The sequence below is a fragment of the Geotrypetes seraphini genome, chromosome 6, assembly GCF_902459505.1.
Source record: "Geotrypetes seraphini chromosome 6, aGeoSer1.1, whole genome shotgun sequence".
NCBI lineage: Eukaryota > Metazoa > Chordata > Amphibia > Gymnophiona > Dermophiidae > Geotrypetes > Geotrypetes seraphini.
The window spans coordinates 57,844,833-57,868,472 of record NC_047089.1 but is presented as its reverse complement, the minus strand read 5'-3'; the positions used below and the strand labels follow the sequence as shown (position 1 = coordinate 57,868,472).

At 41.2% G+C, this 23,640-nt stretch overlaps 1 protein-coding gene across 1 annotated transcript in view; it reads right to left on the bottom strand.

Moving 5' to 3' along the window:
- The window catches only part of COG6 (component of oligomeric golgi complex 6), a 166,532-nt gene extending 145,991 nt beyond the window's left edge, over positions 1-20,541 (bottom strand). Inside the window, exons 1-3 of the mRNA XM_033950073.1 lie at positions 20,237-20,541; positions 15,664-15,807; positions 14,475-14,546 (exon numbers count right to left, since the gene is read on the bottom strand). Coding sequence (XP_033805964.1) covers positions 14,475-14,546; positions 15,664-15,807; positions 20,237-20,395 — 375 coding nt within the window. The 5' untranslated portion in view covers positions 20,396-20,541. The remainder of the gene's footprint in view (positions 1-14,474; positions 14,547-15,663; positions 15,808-20,236) is intronic.
- Positions 20,542-23,640: the final 3,099 nt, after the last annotated feature.

The following is a 23,640-nucleotide window of genomic DNA, read 5'->3' as shown; positions in this document are numbered from 1 at the left end:
GTAAAGCCTCATAGGACTGGAAGTTTATTCCATTCTTCTAGCCTTGCTATATAAAAGCTCAGGAACCTGGCTCTGCAAAATGGATTTTGGGAAATGACAGAATAATCAGACATTTAGGGTCAGCTACAGTACATGGTGTCCAAAATTAAGCACCGTTAAGATCTGTGCTAAGTGTATTCACTCTGAAGCTCCTCAATATCTCTCCCTATACTCCTTCCCGAGAACTCCAATCGGGCAAGTCTCTCTTCTCTGTACCCTTCTCCTCTACTGCCAACTCCAGACTACGTCCCTTCTCCCTTGCTGCACCATACATCTGGAATAGACTGCCTGAGTCAGTACATCAAGCTCCATCCTTGGCAATATTCAAATCCAGAGAAAAAAACCACCTTTATGAGGCTTCTTTTAACTCCTAACCTCTACACACTCATAAAGTGACCATGCCTGAGAAACTCCCTAACCCCCTACTTGTCCTGTTTGACTGTTTCGATTGTAAGCTCTACTGAGAAGGACTCTCTCTTGAATGTTTTAAAGTGCAGTGTTGTGTACATCCAGCAGCTTTATAGAAATGATAAGTAGAAGTAGTAGTAAAGATCACATAGCACTAAGCAACCTTAACAGAATAGCACTTAGCATGGATTCAGAGGACCTATACCTGCTGAAATCTGATGTAAATCCTCGCACCTGGAAGTTAGATGTCTAAATCCAAATATTATATTGCACCTAATTTCTGGGAATGCCCCCAACATAGCCATTCCCCTCCTTTTGAGTTATGAAATTTAGGCAGGCATGTTACAGAATAGGGAAGAGCAACCAAAATAATAAAGGAACCCCTCTCATTTGAGGAACGGCTAAAGAACATAAGAACATAATAATTGCCGCTGAATTAGGCAGATTAGGGCAGATTTACAGCAGTGGTCTGGGTTGTGGTTGTCTTGGTGGGGACGGATAGCGGTTACTAAAATGAATATTCTGCCTCGTTTATTATTTCTTTTTCAAACATTGCCTATACCGCTCCCTTCTGTGGTGTTGAAAGAACTTCATGCTTTATTCTTTAAGTTTATTTGGAAGGGGAAACCGCCTCGGATTGCTCGCCAGTGTATGTGGTTGCCTCGTGAGTCTGGGGGGCGAGCGCTTCCCAATTTGTTCTGGTATTATAGGGCGGCGCAGTTGAGAATTTTGTTGGATTGGGATATAGATGAACAAAAATGTGTAGTCCAATTGGAACAGCAACTAATGGGTAACCGGGTTTTACGATCCTTAATTTGATCTTCTTTATCAGAACGGGTGGTTCTCAGAACTTTGAGTAATCCTATTCTGACTCACCTCTTGAGGATATGGTGTGAGACGCGGAAGAAATGGGGAGCAGGGATGGTGCCTTCACTTTTGGGGGCGTTGTGTGATGAACCCTTCTTCCCGGTGGGTAGGGAGAGCTCAGTTTTTTTGCGCTGGGAGCGTCTAGGGCTCCGGACATTTTCTGATGTCCTTCATAAGGGGGTCTTGGTATCCTTTGAGGCTTTTCAGAAGAGTAATGCTTTACCTGAGGGGGATTTTTTGGCTTACTCCCAAACCCGACATTTTATTCAATCACAGGGCTGGACTGGGGAATCGATCAAGTCAATGGCTCCCTTAGAACATCTGTGGCTTACACTTCGTAGTCTACCCAAACCCATTTCGGTTCTCTATCAATATTTTCGGGGCTCGGTTATCTTTCACCCTAAATATAAAGACATTTGGGAACGGGACTTGGGGTGTTCTTTTTCAGAGAGGGAGTGGACCCAACTTTGTCTTGAGGTGGGTAAAGCCTCCTCCTGTGTTCTTATACAGGAGAACGTCTACAAGGTGTTTACCAGGTGGTATTATACACCAGCTAGGTTACATAAAATGTTTCCGGGGTCTTCTGCAATGAGTTGGAGGTGTGGGGGGGCTGTGGGCACATTTCTGCATATATGGTGGGATTGTCCTCCTTTACAAATTTTTTGGAAACGTGTTGTTGGTTGTTTATCCCAATTATTACAATTTGTGCTCCCGTTGGTGCCAGTGGAATGTTTACTGGGCTTCCATAATGTGTGTGAACATACTTGGTAAACAAAACTTCGCCGGTGGGGACTGGCTGCAGCTAAATGTTTAATTGCTAATCACTGGAAAAGATCTGAGGCACCTGTTATGTTAGAATGGTCTCTGAAATTTCATCAATTGTGTACCATGGAACTTTCCATTGCTAAACGACATGGGCACTATTTTTCATCTATTCGAACTTGGACTGTTATTATGGACAAGATTGATACTTTGGTTTAAGTTTACTGGGGCTGGGGGGATTACTGCAGTGGGGATAACTGCCTGAAGGAACAACAGGGAGTTGTCCACTTTGAATGTTTCAGTCTGTTTGGAGAGGGGGGGATTTGGGATTTAATGCAGGGGATATCTATGTATCCATGATGTTTTGTTTATGCTTTTGTGATTAATGATTCTGATGTCTTTCTGATTGTCACATGCTGTGGGGTGATTGAGCTCTGATATCCACATGAAGCTTGTATAACGTAAAACTTTTAATAAAGATATTCAAGTTAAAAAAAATAAATAATAATTGCCGCTGATGGGTCAGACCAGTGGTCCATCGTGCCCAGCAGTCTGCTCACGCAGTGGCCCCCAGGTCAAAGACCAGTGCTCTAAATGAGTCCAGCCTCACCTGCGTACGTTCTGGTTTAGCAGGAACTTGTCCAACTTTGACTTGAATCCCTGGAGGGTGTTTTCCCCTATAACAATCTCCGGAAGAGCGTTCCAGTTTTCCACCACTCTCTGGGTGAAGAAGAACTCCTTACGTTTGTACGGAATCTATCCCCTTTTAACTTTAGAGAGTGCCCTCTCGTTTTCCCTACCTTGGAGAGGGTGAACAACCTGTCTTTATCTACTAAGTCTATTCCCTTCAGTATTTTGAATGTTTCAATCATGTCCCATCTGTCTCCTCTTTTCTAGGGAGAAGAGGCACAGTTTCTCCAATCTCTCACTGTACGGCAACTCCTCCAGCCCCTTAACCATTTTAGACACTCTCCTCTGGACCCTTTTGAGTACTACCGTGTCCTTCTTCATGTAAGGCGACCAGCGCCTCTTCAGTTTGGAAAAGGGCCAGCTGAAGTGGGATATGATTAAGGTCTACAAAATCCTGAGTGCTGTAGAATAGGTAAAAGTAAATCGATATTTTAGTCTTTCAAAATAAATACAAAGACTAGGAGACACTCAGTTATATGGTAATACCTTTAAAACCAATAGGAGGAAATTTTTTTCAATAGTTAAGCTCAGGAACTCACTGTCAGAGAATGTGGTAACAGCGGTTAGCATAGCTGGTTTTAAAAAAAGGTTTGGACAAGTTCCTGGAGGAAAAGTCCATAGTCTGCTATTGAGACAGACATGGAGGAAGCCACTGCTTGCCCTGGGATCAGTAGTGTGGAATGTTATTATCTGGGTTTTTGCCAGGTACCTGTGACCTGGACTGGCCACTGCTGGAAACAGGATACATGGGCTAGATGGACCATTAGCCTGACCCAGTATGATTATTCTTATGTTCTTAAGACTCCAACTGAGGAAATAAATACTTTCAGATTCCGGATCCAAGATGGCCGACGGTCCCAGACGCTGAGTAGCACGCCGGAGAAGACTGCTTGAAATTTTCTTTCGGAGCGATTACTTACTTGGGATGCCGAAGAGGAGAGGCCGCAGCGCCGCTGAAGCCTCGCGGCGTTCAGCGGTCCCCTCGTTCGGCAATATTGAAGAGCTCCTGCGTCGGATGCAGGATATCCCGGCAGCGTCGGCATCCCCCCCGCTGGAGACGCCTCAGAGGGGCGGAAATGAGGTGATCTCCTTGGGGCTAGAGACTACACTGAGCCCCGACGCTAGGGCACCTCCCCCACCTCCTCAGGTTACCAGCTCCCCACGAGTGGAGGAGCTGCCGGAAGAAGGCAAGCACCTATCCTCGGAGGCTAGGAAGAACAGAGAGGGGAGCGTGGAGATGGCCTCCCTGAGTTTTCAGGTGAGTCCAAGAAGCACCGAGGATTTGGAAACATCAGGGATAATTTCAGCCCAGCAGAAGGATTGCCAGAAACAGCTGTTAACCGGTGAGACTATTCAAACTTTTAATCTTTCATATGTTATTGAAAAACCCAGAGAAGTAACACTGGACTCAATCTGGGATTTAGTTGCTGACCTAGACAAGTCTGTTAAGCCCCAGCTTTTGCAGCTGGAAAATAAAATTACTCTTCAAGAAACTGAGATAAAAAATATAAAAGTTGAAATTGATGAATCCAAGAATTCTATTGTGAATATACAACAGGAGTTAAAAGCATCAAAACAACTCAGTGAAGAAATAGTAAAAGATAATACAAATTTGCGTAGAAAATTGGAAACTTTGGAGAACTTTTCTCGTAATAATAATCTCCGACTGATTAATTTTCCTAGGATAGCCTCGGTGACACCTAGGGATATGTTGAAACGTTATATGTTGGAGATTTTGGGTATTCCAGAGGATACATTACCACCACTTACTCAAGTATATTACCTACCAATGAAAGCTATTAAATTACCATCTAAACAACAGGAGGATAATCAACCACTTAATGTTTCAGAAATCTTGGAACTTTCGGATAGAGAGCTTGCATCTCCGGCAACATTGCTTCTTACTGTGGCTCTTGCACCAGATAAAAACTGGTTGCTTAGATTGTTCTTTAGAAATAAAATGAAAGAATTTATTGGACATAAAATATTAATGTTTCCAGATTTGGCACGGGAAACTCAGAGAAGGCGGCGAGAGTTTCTTTTGATGAAGCCAGGTGTTACATCTCTTGGAGGGACTTTTTTTCTACGACACCCTTGTAAATGTGTAATACAATACCATATGAAGAAATATGTATTCTTTGAGCCATTCCAGTTGATAGCCTTTCTGGCAGGAACTCGACTGGATGAAGGGAAATCAAAGTGAAGTGCAATTGAATAAATGATATCCTTCCTCAGCCAAGGGATCTTGTTTTCCTAATATTTGAATTGATATTTGTTAGCATTTGTTAATATGTCCGCCTTATCCTTCTTGGATCTAATTTAGAGGACTTGAGCTGAATTTAAGCTAAACATTTATTTTATTTTATTTGATTACTATGTATTTTGCCTTTGTGTATTATTTTCCTGCTTTTCTTCAACTTTCTGTACAAGTGGATACTTGATTTATGAAATGTAAAATTTGATAAATTAAAAAAAAAAAAAAAAAAGACTTCAACTGACTCCACAGCCCTACTTTTATCTGAGGGTTCCTTTTGTTCACACATTACCATTATTATTTTTGATGTTCATTGGAATGGCTAAAAACACTGGTCTTTTCTGGTTTATCATCTACCCAGGATGGCAGAGAACCAAAGAGGAAGACAACAAAAAACTAAATATAGACAAGGAACAATATCCTGCAAGTGGTCAAGCTTTTATGGCTGGCAGCTGAAACATTCTTAGATAACAGCAAGTCATCCAATTACACTAGTAAATTCCAAAACATAATATGTCAAAATGATTTCTGCTCAAGAGAAGCTCTGAACAGGAACAAGACTAAAAAGTAAATTGAAATATGAAATATGTAAACCAATCAGCAGAGACTGAGATCTGCTCACAATCTGTTTACACTGTTCCTATTTCTTACCAATGCAATCAAAAAGAGATTTATAACCTGAATAATCAGCAACTAAATAACTTGGCATGACACCACTCTCTAATTCTCCCTCTTAATTTCAGTAATTAAGGGATGGGTATTCAAAACCCTGAATTGTGACTGAAAACAAGTTTAAATCTATTACGCTTTGCAGAATCGATAAAGCGTTTAATCAAAAAACTAATTAAACAATAAACAATAATTAAGCTAATATTGAGATTGAAGCCTATTACCAGGGCACTTAGCTGTCAAGGATAACATTTGAAAGCTGACCTAAAATTGCCTAGATTTTGAGCAGCTAAATTTAATCACCTAGAACTAGGAAGCTAAATCTGTTCAATGTTAGCACATTTCTGAAGACTCCAATACTAGGTGTCTAGATTGCTTTGAATATTGGTCCCAAATTCACTTTTGTGAAAAGTACACTATTTGTAAAATCACAAAAAAATCCACCACATGTATGTGGTAGTAGGAAGAAGATGCTAACTGTAAGAAGTGTTTCTTTTCTATAATTAATCTAGCAGTGATAAAAGAGAGAGGCTAGCAGATCCATCTAGTGAAACATCAACTAACTAATTATCCAGGGCCTAAAAAAGAGATTAGATTCTCACCTTGAAAATATTTTTTCCAGTAGATAGGGATCGTATGCTGAAGCATAGGGTTGTCAGTGCCTGCTCGTGAGCATTCTGCAGAATATGTCAATCACAGCTTTTTAGCTCTTCCTCCTTCTCCCTGGTTTCTGATGGCCCCTTCAGTCTGTAGCAAAGCTGGTGACAGACCTACAGAAGAAGACAGAAGGAGAGGTATGGGGAATCCCCCAACACCAATGTCTGATCTGCTCAGAATTTTAAAACAATCACTGCCCAAAAAGTAATGTAGTGAAATCATTAACAAGCCTCTGAGAGGAACAATGAATGCAAGAAAAATACAAGTTAAACAAGAACATAACAGCCTAAACATTTATGAAACTCAACCGTTCCTCCCTTTTAATTATATACATAAACTCTTCATAATTCCATAGTCTGACAGGAAAAATCTTAGCTGTGTAGCTGACCATTAAGCTTGAGTCAAAGAGCAGGTGCATCAGATTATTGTTGGGTTGGGGAGGGGGTGTTTCAGCATACCATCCCTATCTACTAGAAAAGATATTAACAAGATAAGAACCTATTCTCTTTTTCCAGTGCAATAGGGATGGTATGTTGAACCATAGGGACGTACCTAAGTAGTCTCATAGATCTAGGATGTGATAGATGAGCCTGCATGTAGTACTGAGGAACCAAAAGCAACATCCTCCTGTGCTGCTATGTCCACCCTGTAGAACTGGGAGAAAGTATGAAGGGAAGACAAGGTCACAGACCTACAAATCTCCTGAGGAGGAATTGCTCTGGTTTCCATCTAAAGAGGATGCCACTCCTCTTGTCGAATGCACCTTCAACGAGATAGGCAGCTGTTTGCTGCAACCGATATATGTAGAGGAAACAGCTCTACAAATCCACCTAAAGATGGTAGCTTTGGAAGCAGGTCTGCCTTGTCTTGCCTGATTGGTTAGCATGAATAGATGAACTGAAGATGAAACTCATTGGTTACCTCCAGGTAATGTAATAGGACTCTTCTGACATCCAAAACCTTTAAAGACTTATCTTCTTTTTTGGAACCTGTGGGATGAAATGCTGACAGTCTAACTTTTTGGTTGACATAAAATGCCAAAATGACCTTCGGCAGAAAGGAGGGAACCATCCACAGTCATTCCTGCTTCTGTGATCTGGAGAAATGGCTCTGCATGACAAAGCCTGCAATTGAGACTCTCCTGGCAGAAGTAATTGTCACCAAGAAGACTGTTTTAACAGTCAGATACATGAGGAAAGCTTCCTGTAAGGGCATATAAGGGGCTCTGCTGTGTACCTGTACGACTATATTAAGGTCTCAGGATAGAAATGGTTTTCAAATTGAAAGCCATAGTCTCTTGGCACCCTTCAGGAACCTGACTATATCTGGGTGAGACGTAAGCAAAGCCCTCTTCTCTTGACTCTGGAAATAGAAGAGTACTGCTACTTGAACTCTAAGGGATGCCACTGCCATTCCCTTGTCAAGGCCCTCCTGAGGAATGCCAGCATGAATGAGATGGGGGCATTGCCCGGCTCTAAATTTTCTTTGCTGCACCATCACTGAAATGTCTCCCATGCTTTAGCATACACCTAAACCGTCATTGGCTTTTTTGACTCTAAGCAGAGTAGCAATGAATATTTCTAAGTATCCTTTTTGGACTAGTGCTGAGCGCTCAAGAGCCATGCCATAAGACCAAAGCATCCCAGATTTTCTAGTGCAATCTGCCCCTGCAAGAGTAAGTCTGGATGTACTTGGAGCTTGAAAATTCACTCCTTTTGTATTCGGACGAAATCCACATACCACAGATGCCTGGACCAATCTGGTGCTATAAGAACTACTGTTCCTGAGTGATGAGCTTTCTGGCGGTCACCCGACCTATCAAGGGCCAAGGGGGAAATACAAACAGCAGCTCAGTCTCTGGTCATAGCTGAACCAGGTTGTCTAACTCTACAGTTCTGGGCTCATATCTTCAGCTGAAAAACCGATCCACCTTATTGTTCTTTGCAGTTGCCATAATGCTGAACGTCGGATGACCCCATCTTCTCACAATGGCCTGGAACACTTTCAGAGACAACATCCACTCTCCTGGGTTTAATGTTTATCTGCTGAGGTAATCCGCTTGAACACTGTCCACTCCAGCCACATGTGTCACGGAGATCACCTGAAGGTGTATTTCTGCCCAGCAGAACAATGCGCTGGGGTGACCAAGATGGCGGCGATGCAGAGAAGCTGCGAGAGACGCAGTTAACAATCTCCTAGCCTGCACTATCTCACTCATACCTTGTGCCGATGCCTCATTCTAAGAGGAAAGGGGTGCTTAGGGTCTCTTCCTCGTCGGCCCTGACATCCACACCGATTCAGCAGATGATGGATCGTTTCTTCGCGCCTTCTCCGGCGCTCACATTTGCCAGAGTGGAGAGCTCGGCATTGGGCGGTGACGGGAGGGAGTCACTGGCCCTTTCGGGCATCATTATCTCCTCCGGCTCCCATGATGCCTCCGTGTCCGGCAACAGCCGAAACGCTGTGGCGAGAGACACATGCTCCCGAAGTGAAAGCGTGGAGTCTCCTGGCGAGGGCACAGCGTTGACGGCGGAACGGCAGATGGAAACAACAGCAGAGAGAGGGGAATTTTCTCTCTCCCAGACGGAGGTCTCTATGAATAGCATCTGGCAATTGCTGCAGCGGATGGAAGGAAAAATTGAAAAGTCAACTGAAGAGGTAACAAAATTAAATGAAAAATTGGAATTATTGACTGGGACAGTTGAATCTATGAGATTACAATACACAGGCCAAGCCAAGCAGATGCAGGTGGATATACAACATTTGCAACAATTCAAATTGGCTTCAATTAAAGATAGCTCCACTATTCATAAGAAATTAGAACAATTTGAAAATTTTAACAGGTGTTTGAACCTCCGCTTTCTAAATTTTCCTCAAACTTCAGGTGTGTTACCTATTGAATTTTGAAAAGATACTTCATTGAGAATTTGGAAATTTCTTCAAACTGTATTCCTCCAATTAACAAAATGTATTACCTACCAAATAAAAAGATGCCAAATGAAAATGAAAACGTAACTGGAAATGAGATTGGAAAAGAAAGGGAAGGAGAGACAAATGTGATAGATTTTGCAAATGTGACGACTTTACTGGAACAAACGATAACATCTGAAACGGATGTGAATATGATTATGAAATTGTTTTTTAAAAATTCCCAAAAATTATTTGGGGGACGGAAAATATGGATATATCCTGATGTTGCTAAGACCACACAAGAACGGAGGAAAGAATTTCTTTCAATGCGACAACAGACTACAAATATTGGAGCAACATTTTTCTTGGTGTATCCCTGCAAATGCCTGGTTAGGTACTTGGGTGTTAAATATGTTTTTTTCTCTCCTAACCATCGGAAGGAATTTCTAGATGTTAAGCAGATCATCAAGGTTTAAGGAATATTAGTAGTAATGGGCGCTTGATACATTATGCCTTTCTTTTTGGTAGTATTCCTCTAAATTTCTCTCTAATTTTATGTTTTGGTCACCCCCTATTATTGTGGTCTAAGAAGGGGTTAATCAGTATGATGATTATTATAAGAGTTCTATTGCTTTGTAATTTTCTTCCCTGTATTTAATGTAACAAGAATTAATCTTGTAAAATAAGATTGTATAATTATAAATAAATAATAATAAAAAAAAGAACAATGCCTTCATCTCCTGTCGGAGAAGAGCACTCCTGGTGCTTCCCTGCTGTTGACATAAGCCATTGCCATGGCATAGTTGGAGAAGGCTCAGACTGCTTTGCCCTCCAGCAAAGACTGCAGTCAAAGCAACACCATCCAAACTGCTCAGAGTTCCAGTCTGTCGATAGACCACTTCCATTGAGACAGAGTCCATTGGCTTTGTACTGGGTGACCGTTGTAATGAGCCCTCCAGCTGAACAAGCTGGCATCCATTATCAAGGTAACTCATGAATCGATCTGAAGTGCAATCCCCTTTGTCAGAGACAGCAACTCATGCTGTGCTTGACTGTCGCTGTCCAGGAGAGCAGAACTTACAGGAAGTATCTCTGAGGTGACCAGCGAGAAAGCAAATTGTTCTGGAGGGAGCACATATGTGCCTTTACCCAGGGCACCACCTCTACCATGGCCGCCAATGACTCAAGGACTTGAAGGTAATGCCATAGGCTTTGGCTGGGTCAACAGGTCTGTAATCTGACCAATAAGCTTTTGTTTGCTTCTGGAAGAAAGACTCAGCCTTCTGCCATGTTGAATAAGACACCCAGATATTCCAGGAACTGTATCAGAAACAGGCGACTCTTTAAAAAAATCACTATCCATCCCAGATTCTGCAGCATCTCCACAACTGCCACTACCGCCTTTTCTCCTTATGGCTGGAACGGCACTCTGATGAGCCAATTGTCCAAGTACGGGTGCACCTGCTAACCCGCTATGTGTAGATCACCTGCCACCACCATCATAATCTTGGTGAAAGTTTGGGGTGCTGTTGCTAGCCCACAGGGAAGCGCTGAAAATTGATCGTGATTTTCCTTCACATGGAATCTGAGGAACTTCCTGTGTTCTGGGAAGATGGGTATGTGAAGGTAAGCTTCCATCAAAGCTAAGGTGGTCGAAAATTCTCTTGGTTCCACCACTGCAATAACAGGCCATGTTGATATGTTTGAGATCCGAGATGAGCCTCAACACCTCCGGGCCTTTATTTCAAAAACTTAGATTTTGCTTACAACTAAGCAGATTACAAAAAAACTCCAAAACAAACAAAAACATAATAATAAGATAAAAATACCAAACAGTATAAAACACAATAAAACAAAACAAAACAATATACAGATAACATTTCCAATAATCACTTCATTCCTTCAGTCACTGCTTCTTAACTAAGTCATCTGGAGGAACTAGTTCTATGGCTTGGATATCTAGTAACCTCTGTAGCATTGCTCAGATCCATTTTGCTTTCTCTGGTCAGCCTGCCAGTGAATCCACAAACCAGTCAGAGAGAAGGTACACAATCTTTCCGATAAGGTCCAGGACCCAGCAGTCAGCCGTTATCCGTTCCCAGGCCTCCTAATAGTCTGAGAGCCGACCTCCAATTTCAAGAGGCATGGATGAGGGCTGGCATCATTGAGGCTTTTTGGATGGCAAAGCAATGTGGGAACCTAAATCTTGATTCCTGCAGTTCTCAAATAATTTCTGTCTGGAACTCTGAAAGGCTCTCCGGGTAGAGGCTCCTGTGGAATACTAGTCAGAGCACCAGAGTCACGAAAGGACCCCCAACTCTTGTCTCTAGCTGCTCAGGGGTCTGCTGTTTGGCAAATATCTTCATGTACTCTGGTCATAAGATCATCTAGGCCCTTGCCAAACAGCATCTGTACCCTGAAAGGGAGCCTGCTAAGCATTATTTTAGAAGTCGAATCACCCGCCCATTGCCTGATCCAAAACAAATGACAGGCAGCAATGGAAAATGATGATTTTCCCTATGGCTCTGATAATGCCACATAGTGCATCTGCAACAAAGTCAATGCCCTCCAGCACAAGCTCAGAGTCTGTCAGGCTCTAACTTCTAAGTCTAGAATGACAGGCACGTGCCACAAGAAAGCCACAGCTGCAGCTTTAATCCCTAAGGCTAAAGCCTCAGACTGCCTCCGGAGGACCATATCCACTCTGCGGTCCTGTGGATCCTTTAAAATGACTCCATCTTCACTTGGTAGGGATGTGCGTTTGGTTACCTGGGCTATCAATCTATATTCCAAGCTTGTGTGCTGTTTGTTTGTAGCCTCTTAACTACTTGTTTTTTTGTGACTTTTATGTTTTTACATCTAAGACAGCCAAGAACCTCATAAAACCGCTAAGGAAGGCATTTTTATTTTACCGAAACATGGCCCGTGTTGGGTCATTTATATTCTATACAATATTTGGTTTTTATCTTGTGTGTCACTTCTGCCTGTATAGACCCTTTGTGGATTGGTTTTAAAATTATTGTTTTTAAGCTATTTGGAAGCTTATTAAACTACAAACTGGAATATCTGATCTTCTGTTCCACAATCTTTTTGTTGTTTTGCTACCAGGGAGTTTACCTTTGCATTAGGAATTCGCTGGAATTCCTAATGCATGGCGGGCAGGAAGCAGAGGGTAGGAGTGAAGGGCCACTACTCGGACTGGAGGAAGGTCACAAATGATGTTGCGCCAATGCTTGGACCAATGCTATTCAATGTATTTATAAATGATCTAGAAACGGAGACAAAGAGCGAAGTAATAAAATTCGCAGATGACACCAAGCTATTTAATGGGGCTAGGACTAAAGAGGACTGCGAAGATTTACAAAGGGACCTGAACAAACTAGGAGAGTGGGCGACGAGATGGCAGATGAAGTTCAATGTAGAGAAATATGAAGTCATACACGTAGGAAATAGAAACCCGAGGTACAGCTACACGATGGGAGGGCTGTTATTAAGTGAGAGCTCCCAAGAAAGGGACTTGGGGGTAATAGTGGACATGACAATGAAGCCGTCGGCACAATGCGCAGCGGTTGCTAAGAAAGCGAATAGAATGCTAGGAATAATCAAGAAAGGTATTACAACCAGAACGAAAGAAGTTATCCTGCCGTTGTATCGGGCGATGGTGCGCTCGCATCTGGAGTACTGCGTCCAATATTAGTCGCCGTACCTAAAAAAGGATATGGCGATACTCGAGAAGGTTCAAAAGAGAGCGACACGTTTGATAAAAGGTATGAAAAACCTTTCATACGCTGAAAGATTGGAGAGACTAGGGGCTTTTTTCGCTGGAGAAGCGGAGACTTAGAGGGAATATGATAGAGACTTACAAGATCACGAAGGGCATAGAGAAAGTGGAGAGGGACAGATTCTTCAAACTTTCGACAACTACAAGAATGTGAGGGCATTTGGAAAAATTGAAAGGGGACAGATTCAGAACCAATACTAGGAAGTTCTTCTTCACCCAACGGGTGGTGGACACCTGGAACGCGCTTCCAGAGGGAGTGATAGGACAAGGTACGGTATTGGAGTTCAAGAAGGGATTGGACAATTTTCTGAAGAAAAAGGGGATAGAAGGGTATAGATAGAGGGCTACTACACAGGTCCTGGACCTGATGGGCCGCCGTGTGAGCAGACTGCTGGGCATGATGGACCTTAGGTCTGACCCAGCAGAGGCACGGCTTATGTTCTTATGTACAGTTTAGCCATGGTTTTAGCTACATTCACAGAGGGGTCTCCCAGGGCTCTGTGACTAAGATCCTCATGTCCGGGTGCCACAAAAAAAAAAAATAAAAAGATGTGGGCTGAGCCCAGACCCTGTTCAGAACACAGAGTGGATGGTGTTTCCAACTTCTAGGGTTAAGAATTTGGGACTCTTGAACTTCCTTAAGAATAGGTTTCTTTCTCTGCAGGACAAATATGGGTGAGGTTTAAAAGATTCCAAATAATTCACTCCACTAATATCCAAGCTATCCTTTATCCCCACTTCCATAAGAGATGTTAACATGGAGGAGGAAGGCTTGGACACAGTAACAATAATAAATTAGCCTTAGCTTAGATGTCATTCAACCTTTTACAAAGCTGGGGTAGCAATGCTGCCGCAGTAAAAATACCAAAGCCCATTCAATTCCTATGGGCTTCAAGGTTTAAAATTTCATTATTGAGATTTGTTATAATACAATTCATTATTTTATTTTGTCTAATGTAAACAGCTTTGGTAAATTTTCATATCTTATCTGGCATAAATACATACTTGAATACATAGGTTATTAAGGAGTTGGCTTAGTATGCAGTCAAATGTTACGGGCATGGTTTAAATTTTTTTTCTCCCTCCTCCCTCCCCTCCTTGATAGACTTAATTATTTTATTTTTGTTTGTTTTGCAAATCAACAAAGAGGTCTAGTAACCAATTTCTTAACAGTGATAAATCAAAAGCATAAAGGAAAGTAAAAAAAAAAAATCAAGAATATAAACCCCTTATATGAATGCATGATCTCAGAACGATCAACTCACTTTGAATCATGCAACTTACATTCCAGGTAATTAAAATAATAATTTTAAGGAAAAAAAAGCCCAATGCTTGCCTCATTATAGCTGAAGTGAATGGCAGACAACAGAGTACTACACTATTACCACAAAATGCAGATGCTTTTGTAAGTTCTCTGAAAATGATGCTTGGCCCTACCTTCAGTCGGCTAGTCATGTCCTGGCAGCAGTTGCTCATTGCCTGTACGTCTTCATGTATGCTCTCAAGCTCCTGAGGAAGAAAGAGCTGGTCACCCATCTCTTATGCAACAACATCTAGATAAATTAACAACCCTTCTGAACTATCTAGTGAGAAAACACAAGTAGTCATTCATATTACTACAAGGTCCTTTAATGAAACGTCCAAAATGGAGACTACTACTACTACTATTTATCACTTATATTTTTTATTTATTTTTAGTATTTATATAGTCTAAGTTGTCTACATTCAAGTACTCAAGCATTTTTCTCTATCTGTCCCAGTGCCCCAAGGCAGTCCATTAGTGTGTGAAACATGGACCATGTTGGATATTCTTATCAATAAAAGATTTCTGAACTACACATTGGAATCTACACTTCCCTCATTCATAAAGTTTTATGACTCAACATTCACTTTAAATATTTACAGTATTCTGATCCAGCTTATACACAGATTATTTACGCCCAAATGCTGATTTTTTAGTCAATATCCATCTTGGTCCATTTCTTATCATGCAAAATACAGTAGATGTGCAATGCAACAAGGAGATATTTGGCTCTATCACGAAGAGATTTACTCATGTGCATGATGTTTTTGCATGCATTTAATTTCAGCACTCATCCTTATGGACTAAAGAAACTTAATTCTGGGTCTGAGAGCATAGGGCAGTCTATCCTCTGAGGGGCATCTTAGCCTCAGTGGTTTCTGAGCTAAACATAAGAATTGCCGCTGCTAGGTCAGACCAGTGGTCCATCATGCCCAGAAGTCCGCTCCCGCGGCAGCCCCCAAGTCAAAGACCAGAGCCCTAACTGAGATCAACCCTTCCTGTGTACGTTCTGGTTCAGCAGGAACTTGTCCAACCTTGTCTTGAATCCCTGGAGGGTGTTTTCCCCTATAACAATCTCTGGAAGAGTGTTCCAGTTTTCCACCACTCTCTGGGTGAAGAAGAACTTCCTTACATTTGTACGGAATCTATCTCCTTTTAACTTTAGAGAGTGCCCTCTCATTCTTCCTACCTTGGAGAGGGTGAACAACCTGTCTTTATCTACTAAGTCTATTCCCTTCAGTATCTTGAATGTTTCTATCATGTCCCCTAAAGTCGAAAATCCTCTCTGACAATAATCACTTAAAGCTCAGTAGATCCTCATACCTCCTTCACGTTCTTGAAAATACATACAAACTCTTCATTGATGGACAAGCTTCTGCGCTCAATATCACCACGTAAATTTCTTCTTGTGCGCAGGCTGTTCTCAGTAAAAAAGTTAGAAAGTGCTTTGAGAGCCTCCAACATTTCCTACAGAATAAAAAATTTCACATTTTAGAAACAAAAATTAAACAAGGAATATATGATATTAAAAATAACCCATTTGCTCTTTCATCATCAATGTAAAATTAAAGACAATAAAAACAGGCAACAATACATATATGGTAATAAATAATCTAAAAAGAAGATACAGTGGATAAAAAACAATCACTTATATATTGGAATTTAATAATATATGTCAAGCAAAATGCTTTCCTAGACAATAACATTTCTTTTGTATATAAGACATTTATTAGCAGAAAACAAAGAAAAAAAGGGGGGAACTATGGGGTTATTTAATTAAAGAGCATTACAATCTGGGCTTAATATGGGACTTTCCTGTGAACTAAGACCAGGTTGAACACTGCATTTTTTTAGCGCTTTTTCTGTCATGTTGGTTGAAGGTCATATGCTAATGTTACCATTAGCATGCAGTACTTGCAAAGAACTACTGTTAAGACAGGTAGAGAATAACATGGAGACAAAGTCTGTCTCTATCCTCGCAAACTCCATCCCTTCTTGCACATGGCAAGACCACAGTTTTCATCCACATGGATGATAACAAATGCCTTCTACTTCCACTAATTCCATTATTTTCGATAAAAGACAATTGCTTGCTTTTTGTACGAATGAGATTTTGTACTGTTGTGAGGACAGGGTGGGGGTGGGGACAAAATGTGTCCAGGGTTATTCTCTACACAGGACTACTTACCGCTTCCAATTTAGTAGGTGCTAGGTCATCTCGTGTTAACTTTATGTTATCTGATTAGCCTGCACTAATCATAACATGCTAGCCAGATAATGTGGGACCGCCTACTCTCTGTTTATGACATACCCCCTTCAAAAATATTTTTTAAAAATATGAAATACACAGACACATACACAAACAGAAAATACCACAAATCGCTTTAAACTTAACATTTCTGTTTTCTCAAGTTTTTTCTACATTTTCACTTAGGAGATTTGTGATTAATACTGCTTTGAAGAAATGAACTATAGCGGGTTATTATGATTTTATTAGAGCATTGGTTTATTATCACATTTTTTCGTGTTAGGTTTGTTTTTTGTTTGTATTATTAAATTATGTCTGTTATGCTTTGTAAACCACTTCATGTTAGGTGATGTAAGTCAGTCAGTCAGTAAATAACTCTGTTAGTGTGTGCCAGCTGTGCATTAACCCCCCCCCCCCTTTTTATGAAGATGCGTTAGGTTTTATCGTCTGCTGTGGCAGTATAAGCGCCGATGCTCACAGGAATTCTATCAGCGGCAAAGCTAATACTGCTGCAGCTGGCAATAAATAAACCTAGTGCAGCTTTGTAAAAGGAGCCCTAAGGATTTAATACCCTTTAATAAAATGAATCCTGTGTGTTATATCACTAGGCTCTCAAAAAAAGGACTATAAAAGCATTAAAAAAAAAAAACAACAAAAGGAATATTAGAAAAAAAAAATCAACTTTAGGGTGACACCAATGCCAGAAGAAACTACAAACAGAGAGGCCAAATCATACAAAAGTCCAAAGGCAAAAGATGAAATTACCATATACCAAATAAAAACTATTTATGGACAAGAGAAAATTTGACCTGGCCATGTTTTGGCACACACCTTCCTTAGGGATAGCATGGTTAGTGTGCAAATGTACGCAGATCAACAGAATACGGAACCCTGCCAATGTAAAGACTATGCTAATTTTGGTCCAGTTTCTCACTTCCTTCTCAGTGCTAAATCTTTACTTCAGCCAGCCCTTGAGCTATAGTTAAAGATTGACTATACATATTACTTTACATCAAGTAACCCTTTATATAATCTGGCCGAAAAAAGTCTCTGGTAGCCCTAGAGAGCCCTGACACACCATTTGCCTCTTAAAAAGGAAATCCTGTTAGCCCATGTGAGTACCAAAACCCCCTCCTCATCTCAAAATAATTCCTGGTGGCCCCAAAGTGCCCTCCCCGACAAACCATCCTTATTACACCTAATTCTGAAATGTAGGAGCCTGTTTCCAGCTCCAGTGTGAAAAAGCCTAACCCTGTGCAGGATGTTCTGACATATTGCACAGGGTGAGGCACCACCATTTGCTAAAATGGTGGCACAGAAAGAGAAAATAGTATATTTCCCCTGCAATAGTTAGGTATCTTGATCCTCAGATGTACACAGCAAGAGTTCCCTAATCAGGAGCTCCCTATCTGGTCCTTGTAGCCTCCTTCAAAGATGGAGGAGGGGAGAGCGAGGCTTTTCTTTTTTTTTTTTCTTTTTCTTGTCAGTGTAGGATAAGAAAAGTGAAAAAAGATTTTCCACTTATTTAGAAACTCTGGCATGTTACCATGGCAGCAGTCAAATTTTCTTCTCTGTGCACATTTTTTTTTCTTAATACCACAGTAACCTCCCCCCCCCCCCTCTTTTACTAAACCACGATAGCAGTTATAAGCGCAGGGAGCCACGCTGAATACTCTGTGCTGCTCCTGATGCTAATAGAGTTCCTACGAGCATCAGGAGCAGTGCGGAGCATTTAGCGCGCCTCCCTGCGCTTATAACTGCTATCACGGTTTAGTAAAAGGGGGGGAGGTAATTTAATTGCCATTAATTTACTGTATTAGTGTATTAACACAGGATTAAAATGACAGTAGGGTAAAGCAAATGCTCATTTTTAAACATACACATTTTTTTCATGCACAAAAGTCCTTCCTGCATCAGTCATGAAGCTGTATGAACAAAGGAAGAACATTCTCTAACTAGGCACCCACAATTACACACCTCTTTGAGTGCATAAATACACAGAAAATGATAATTTATGCACATAAGTGCCATAAGGGTGCATGTCAAGAGCTATAGAATGTAAGTGCAAGATGGAGTACATGTGCTAGAGCAGTGATTCCCAACCCTGTCCTGGAGGAACACCAGGCCAATCGGGTTTTCAGGCTAGCCCTAATGAATATGCATGAGAGAGATTTGCATATGATGGAAGTGATAGGCATGCAAATTTGCTTCATGCATATTCATTAGGGCTAGCCTGAAAACCCAATTGGCCTGGTGTTCCTCCAGGACAGGGTTGGGAACCACTGTACTAGAGCATGGGAAGGGCATGGACAGGGTTTTCAATTACATACACAACTTACAGAATACTAAAAATTAAACATGGTCCAGTCAAATTTAGGCACCCAGAGTTACAAAGTCTATAGCTGAAGTAACTGCAGGTGTTCAGTAGCCACAGAAAAGGTAGGGCTAAGACAATGGTCTTTCAAAATCAAAATACAATTTATTGATAAGGCATAAAGCCAAAGAGCCAACACAGAACTGTATTTTGGTGGAGAGTCTGCCTGCTTTGGTTTTGTGCTTTACCAATAAATTGTATTTTGTTTTTGAAAGACCTTATCTCAGCCCTACTTTTTGTGTGGCTACTTTGTACTTGTAAGTAGGGCTACATGTACATAAACATAAGGCATGCTGATACCAGGTTATAATAGTATTCTATAATGGAATCTTGATGTCCTAATGCCAATAAAGAATAGGCTCTCACTATGCAGTGGCAGGGGACCTACAAGGAAGCATTCACTTATCTAATTACCACCAAATTGATAAGTGATGCAGAACTGCTACTATCTGGGTTTCTGCCAGGTACTTATGACTTGGATAGGCCACTGTTGAAAACACGATACTGAACTAGATGGACAATTGGTTTGACCCAGTACAGCTATTCTTATGTATTGCATTAACCCAGGGGTGTCCAATGTCGGTCCTCGAGGGCCGCAATCCAGTCAGGTTTTCAGGATTTCCGCAATGAATATGCATGAGATCTATTTGCATGCACTGCTTTCAATGCATATTCATTGGGGAAATCCTGAAAACGCGACTGGATTGCGGCCCTCGAGGACCGACATTGGACACCCCTGCATTAACCTCTCAGTAGTAATCCCATAACTAGTGTGACCATATGGCTCCAGAAAAAAGGGGACGGATTGAGACATCCGGGTTTTACTTCCATTGAAAGCAACCAAGATGTCTCAATCTGTTCTCCTTACTTCCATTGCTTTCAATGGAAGTAAAACCCGGATGTCTCAATCCGTCCCCTTTTTTCTGGAGCCATATGGTCACACTACTAACTAGTGTTCAGTTTGACATCGGAAGATACATATCCCTAAGGAGCTGGCACTTTATGTTGTCCTTTGACCTGTCATTTTGCATGTTGTGATTGAATTATTACCACCATTGATATTATCAAACACTAAAACTGTAGGTGGGCAGTACAGCGGCTTTTTAAATAAAACACGTATGTACAGCTATCAACACTGTATGAAGACTGTGTCCTAGACACTTTGTTATTCCAAGTAGGAGTCCCTGTTTTCGAAGGGAGAGGTAAACGCCGACCTAGATTTGCCCCCTTTCCTATGCAAACCAGCGTGGCACCACGCCCCCTTCTCTCGCTACCTTGTCATTATCCAGCCGCGTCTCCAGGATCTTGTTCAGCTTCCGGGAGAGCGGGTTCCCCGAAGCGCCAGTACCGCCAACATTGCCCTCATTGGTTGTATTGGTTGAAGCCCCCGGTAAGGGCGAAGGACCCTCAACCACCAGCAAGCTCTCAGACATAGCACGAATCCCCAGAGATCTCCTCCAGAAAAGTTACACTCCAGTACTCCCGGCCACGTCCGGGTTACGTCACCGCCGGAAGGAATACAATCCTGGAAAGTCGCGGAGTGTGACGTATTTCCGCCGGGCTTATTGGCTGTGGTTGGTAATCGTGGAGTGCCTAATCGTTTTACGAACTTTCCTGTTAACGTATAATAGGACCGTTTTCAGTATTGTTTTGGTTACAGTAAGTTAGTTTACAGATTTGAAAAACAAACATTCAAACGAGGTACCATGTTTGTAACATGACAGAGAGTATTATCAGACGCAAGTAGGCTACATCTATGGCTAGTGGTTTCGCTTTGATGAAGTGAAGCATGGAAATAAAGGTTCAGGTTGTTTGTTAACGAGGTCAAGTGATGCGTTTTTATTAGATTCAATATATTACCTAAGCCCTTCCTCTTGCGGAAACAATGAACAACAACAGCAAAAAAAAACAAAAAACGGCATTGCTGGGAAATATAATCGAAGCCTGAAATTAATTTCACGGATATCTTGAAAGCGAAAGGCATGAGTTCTCAAAGCTATCCTTGGGGAGCAACAAACAGAGAGATTTTCAGGGAATCTGTAATTAATATACATCAGATACATTTTGTATACGCTTCAATCACATAAGAATTTATTTTACGTGGGGGTGGGGGTAGAAGTTTCTTTATTTAATTTTGATATACCGTTTATCAAACAGGTATGTAAATGGCAAAAAATCATGTAGTCAATCCAGTCTGCTCGTCCATACCACGTATTATCCTTCTCCCTTGGAGACCCCATGTGGCTTGTTCAACACTGCTTTATTTAGTTAAAATACTTGTAGTTTTTAGACCTTCCATGATTTATCACCACATTTTTTTGAGGAAATCTTTCCGTAGGTATCTTACGAGTTTTCCCCTTTCACTTTCATCCTATACTTTCTCATTCCAAAGCTTCGTTTCAGTTGAAAGAGATTCATATCTTATGCTTTTAATGCCATAGAGGTATTTAAATTTCCATTCCTATTTCCATTTATTACTTGATGTACTGCCAAATCAGTGCAAAAAAAATTGTGGCTTACAAAAAATAAGATCTCTATCATAGCTCTCTCCTGCCTTCCTTCCAAAGCCTGTCCCAATATGCTTTATGATGAAGACCACCAACCATTTTAATAGCTGCCATTTGGACTAGCTCCATCCTATTTATATGGTTTTGAAGATTAAGGGGTAAATTCTCTATTACTGCGTTTATTTTAGGCGTGCTTTAGGCGTCCGATGTAAGTGAATAATTACGGAGTTAAGGGTCTTAATTAATGTTAATTGGGAAATAAACGACACATAGACGTCCCTAAGACGTAGTTGACGAACTGACGTCTATAGAAAGCATAGTCCCGTCTCCAGCTCTGGACGTGGGCGTTCCGTGGGCGTGCCAAATGGGGACGCTAGATGAGCGCTACCTGAGCGAGCAACTGCGTCTAAATATCGTGTATTATGTAGACGTAAGAAACCCTGGTCTAACTTGGATTTCAATGCCGTTTCAACTATCGTAATTGCGGCTCTTTGTTAGACGCGAGGCAGACGTCCGCTGTGTTTTTTCATCAATAATTCCAATAGTGAGTTTAAATAGGTAATTTTCATCTTTTCTCTGTCCTAATAAATATAATGACACCATAACAATGGAACACATTATATTGCATGGATAACAAACCACATTTCTGCCCAAACAATAATATAATTTACACATGGCTTTTACAACCCCCTTTTTTTTCTCAACAAACAGCACTGCAATCGGCTCTCTTTTGAAAGCAAAGAAAAAACAGCACACATTCTCAGCACTTAAAAAGAGAATAAACAGATACACACCTTAACATTCAAGCTTCCCTCATTGCAAAATGGAGGTCTTCAGTTGCACAAAACTGACCTCATTGTGACCTCATCAATCTGCACCTTCAAAGTAGTATGTCACAATTAAAAGATGCGCTGGGTGTAGAACTCACAACCTCTGGATGTTAGGAGCACAGGCTGGCGCCTAACACATAGAGCTACAGCTGCTTCTACTAAGGTCCATCTCACCACCCGTTCATATCATACTTGACTGAGCTGTCTATGCTCATTAGCTATCATATCAGGATGAACTCAAATAAGTTTAAGCAAAGGAATGCCTAAAGATTTGGAAGGTTTTCAAGTAGAAAACAAATATCAACTATGTATTAAAGAATTGCAGCACAAATGACGCTGATCGGTAAGGGCAAAAAAAACACCACTTTTCCGGTATGACGCCTAAACGGAACAGATTACTTACAGTCATATATGCATTAGTACAGTGCTTAGAATGAAGATTAGTGTGTGAGAAAAATGGAGCTTCACCTCACATGCATTCAAGCACACTTGGGAATATGGGTTTGGGGCTCAGTGAAAGCAGCGCTTTTAACCATTGAGCTACCACTCTTTTGTCTCAGCCTACTATGACATTATAGCTAAACTCCTTTTCCCTTAGCACTTCACTAAGATATGATATGACAAGGGAGCCAGAGACATTGGAGCAAAAGTTGCTGTAGCTCAGTGAGGAAAGGCACTCTCTACCAATCTTCTGGGCTTTGAGGGTTCAAATCCCAGCCTGTATTTTACTTGTGGCATATCTTCCTTCCAGGTGCACTTTGATGATGCTTTCTACTTTTTATAGGAGTTGAATATAACATTACTGTACAACTTTGCTGTGTAGCAGAAAAATAAACTTTTCCCCCTTCCATGCTAAGAATTTGAGTTCAACTCATCTTATATTTCTCCTTTTAAACATGGCATACTTTGTTAGTTTTTATCATGGTAAAGTATACATTTCTGAAATGGTGAAGAAACAATAATATACAACTGCAGTGTTTTGTCTCACCAAACTGCTATAAGCACAAGAAAGCATTTGTAGCTTAACACGGTAATGCTCCTGTTCTGAGCTCTGACCTTTGAAACTCCCCAGTTCAACTCCCACCTTTGCTCACTTTAATAAGGTCCTAGTTTTTTCCTATTAGCTCTTATAACAGGGTCTACATGGTGGACTTTGCCATTTGTAAGGTGCACATTTCCCTTTCCAGGCAAACCTATTTTCAACTTACCATGGCTCGGACATCCTAAGCAGTGATGAGAGGAAACCTTTCCTCTGACAGCAAGATGACATTTGTGGATCGTCTGGTTAATGTGCTCTTCACCATTTCAGAAATGTATACTTTACCATGATAAAAACTAACA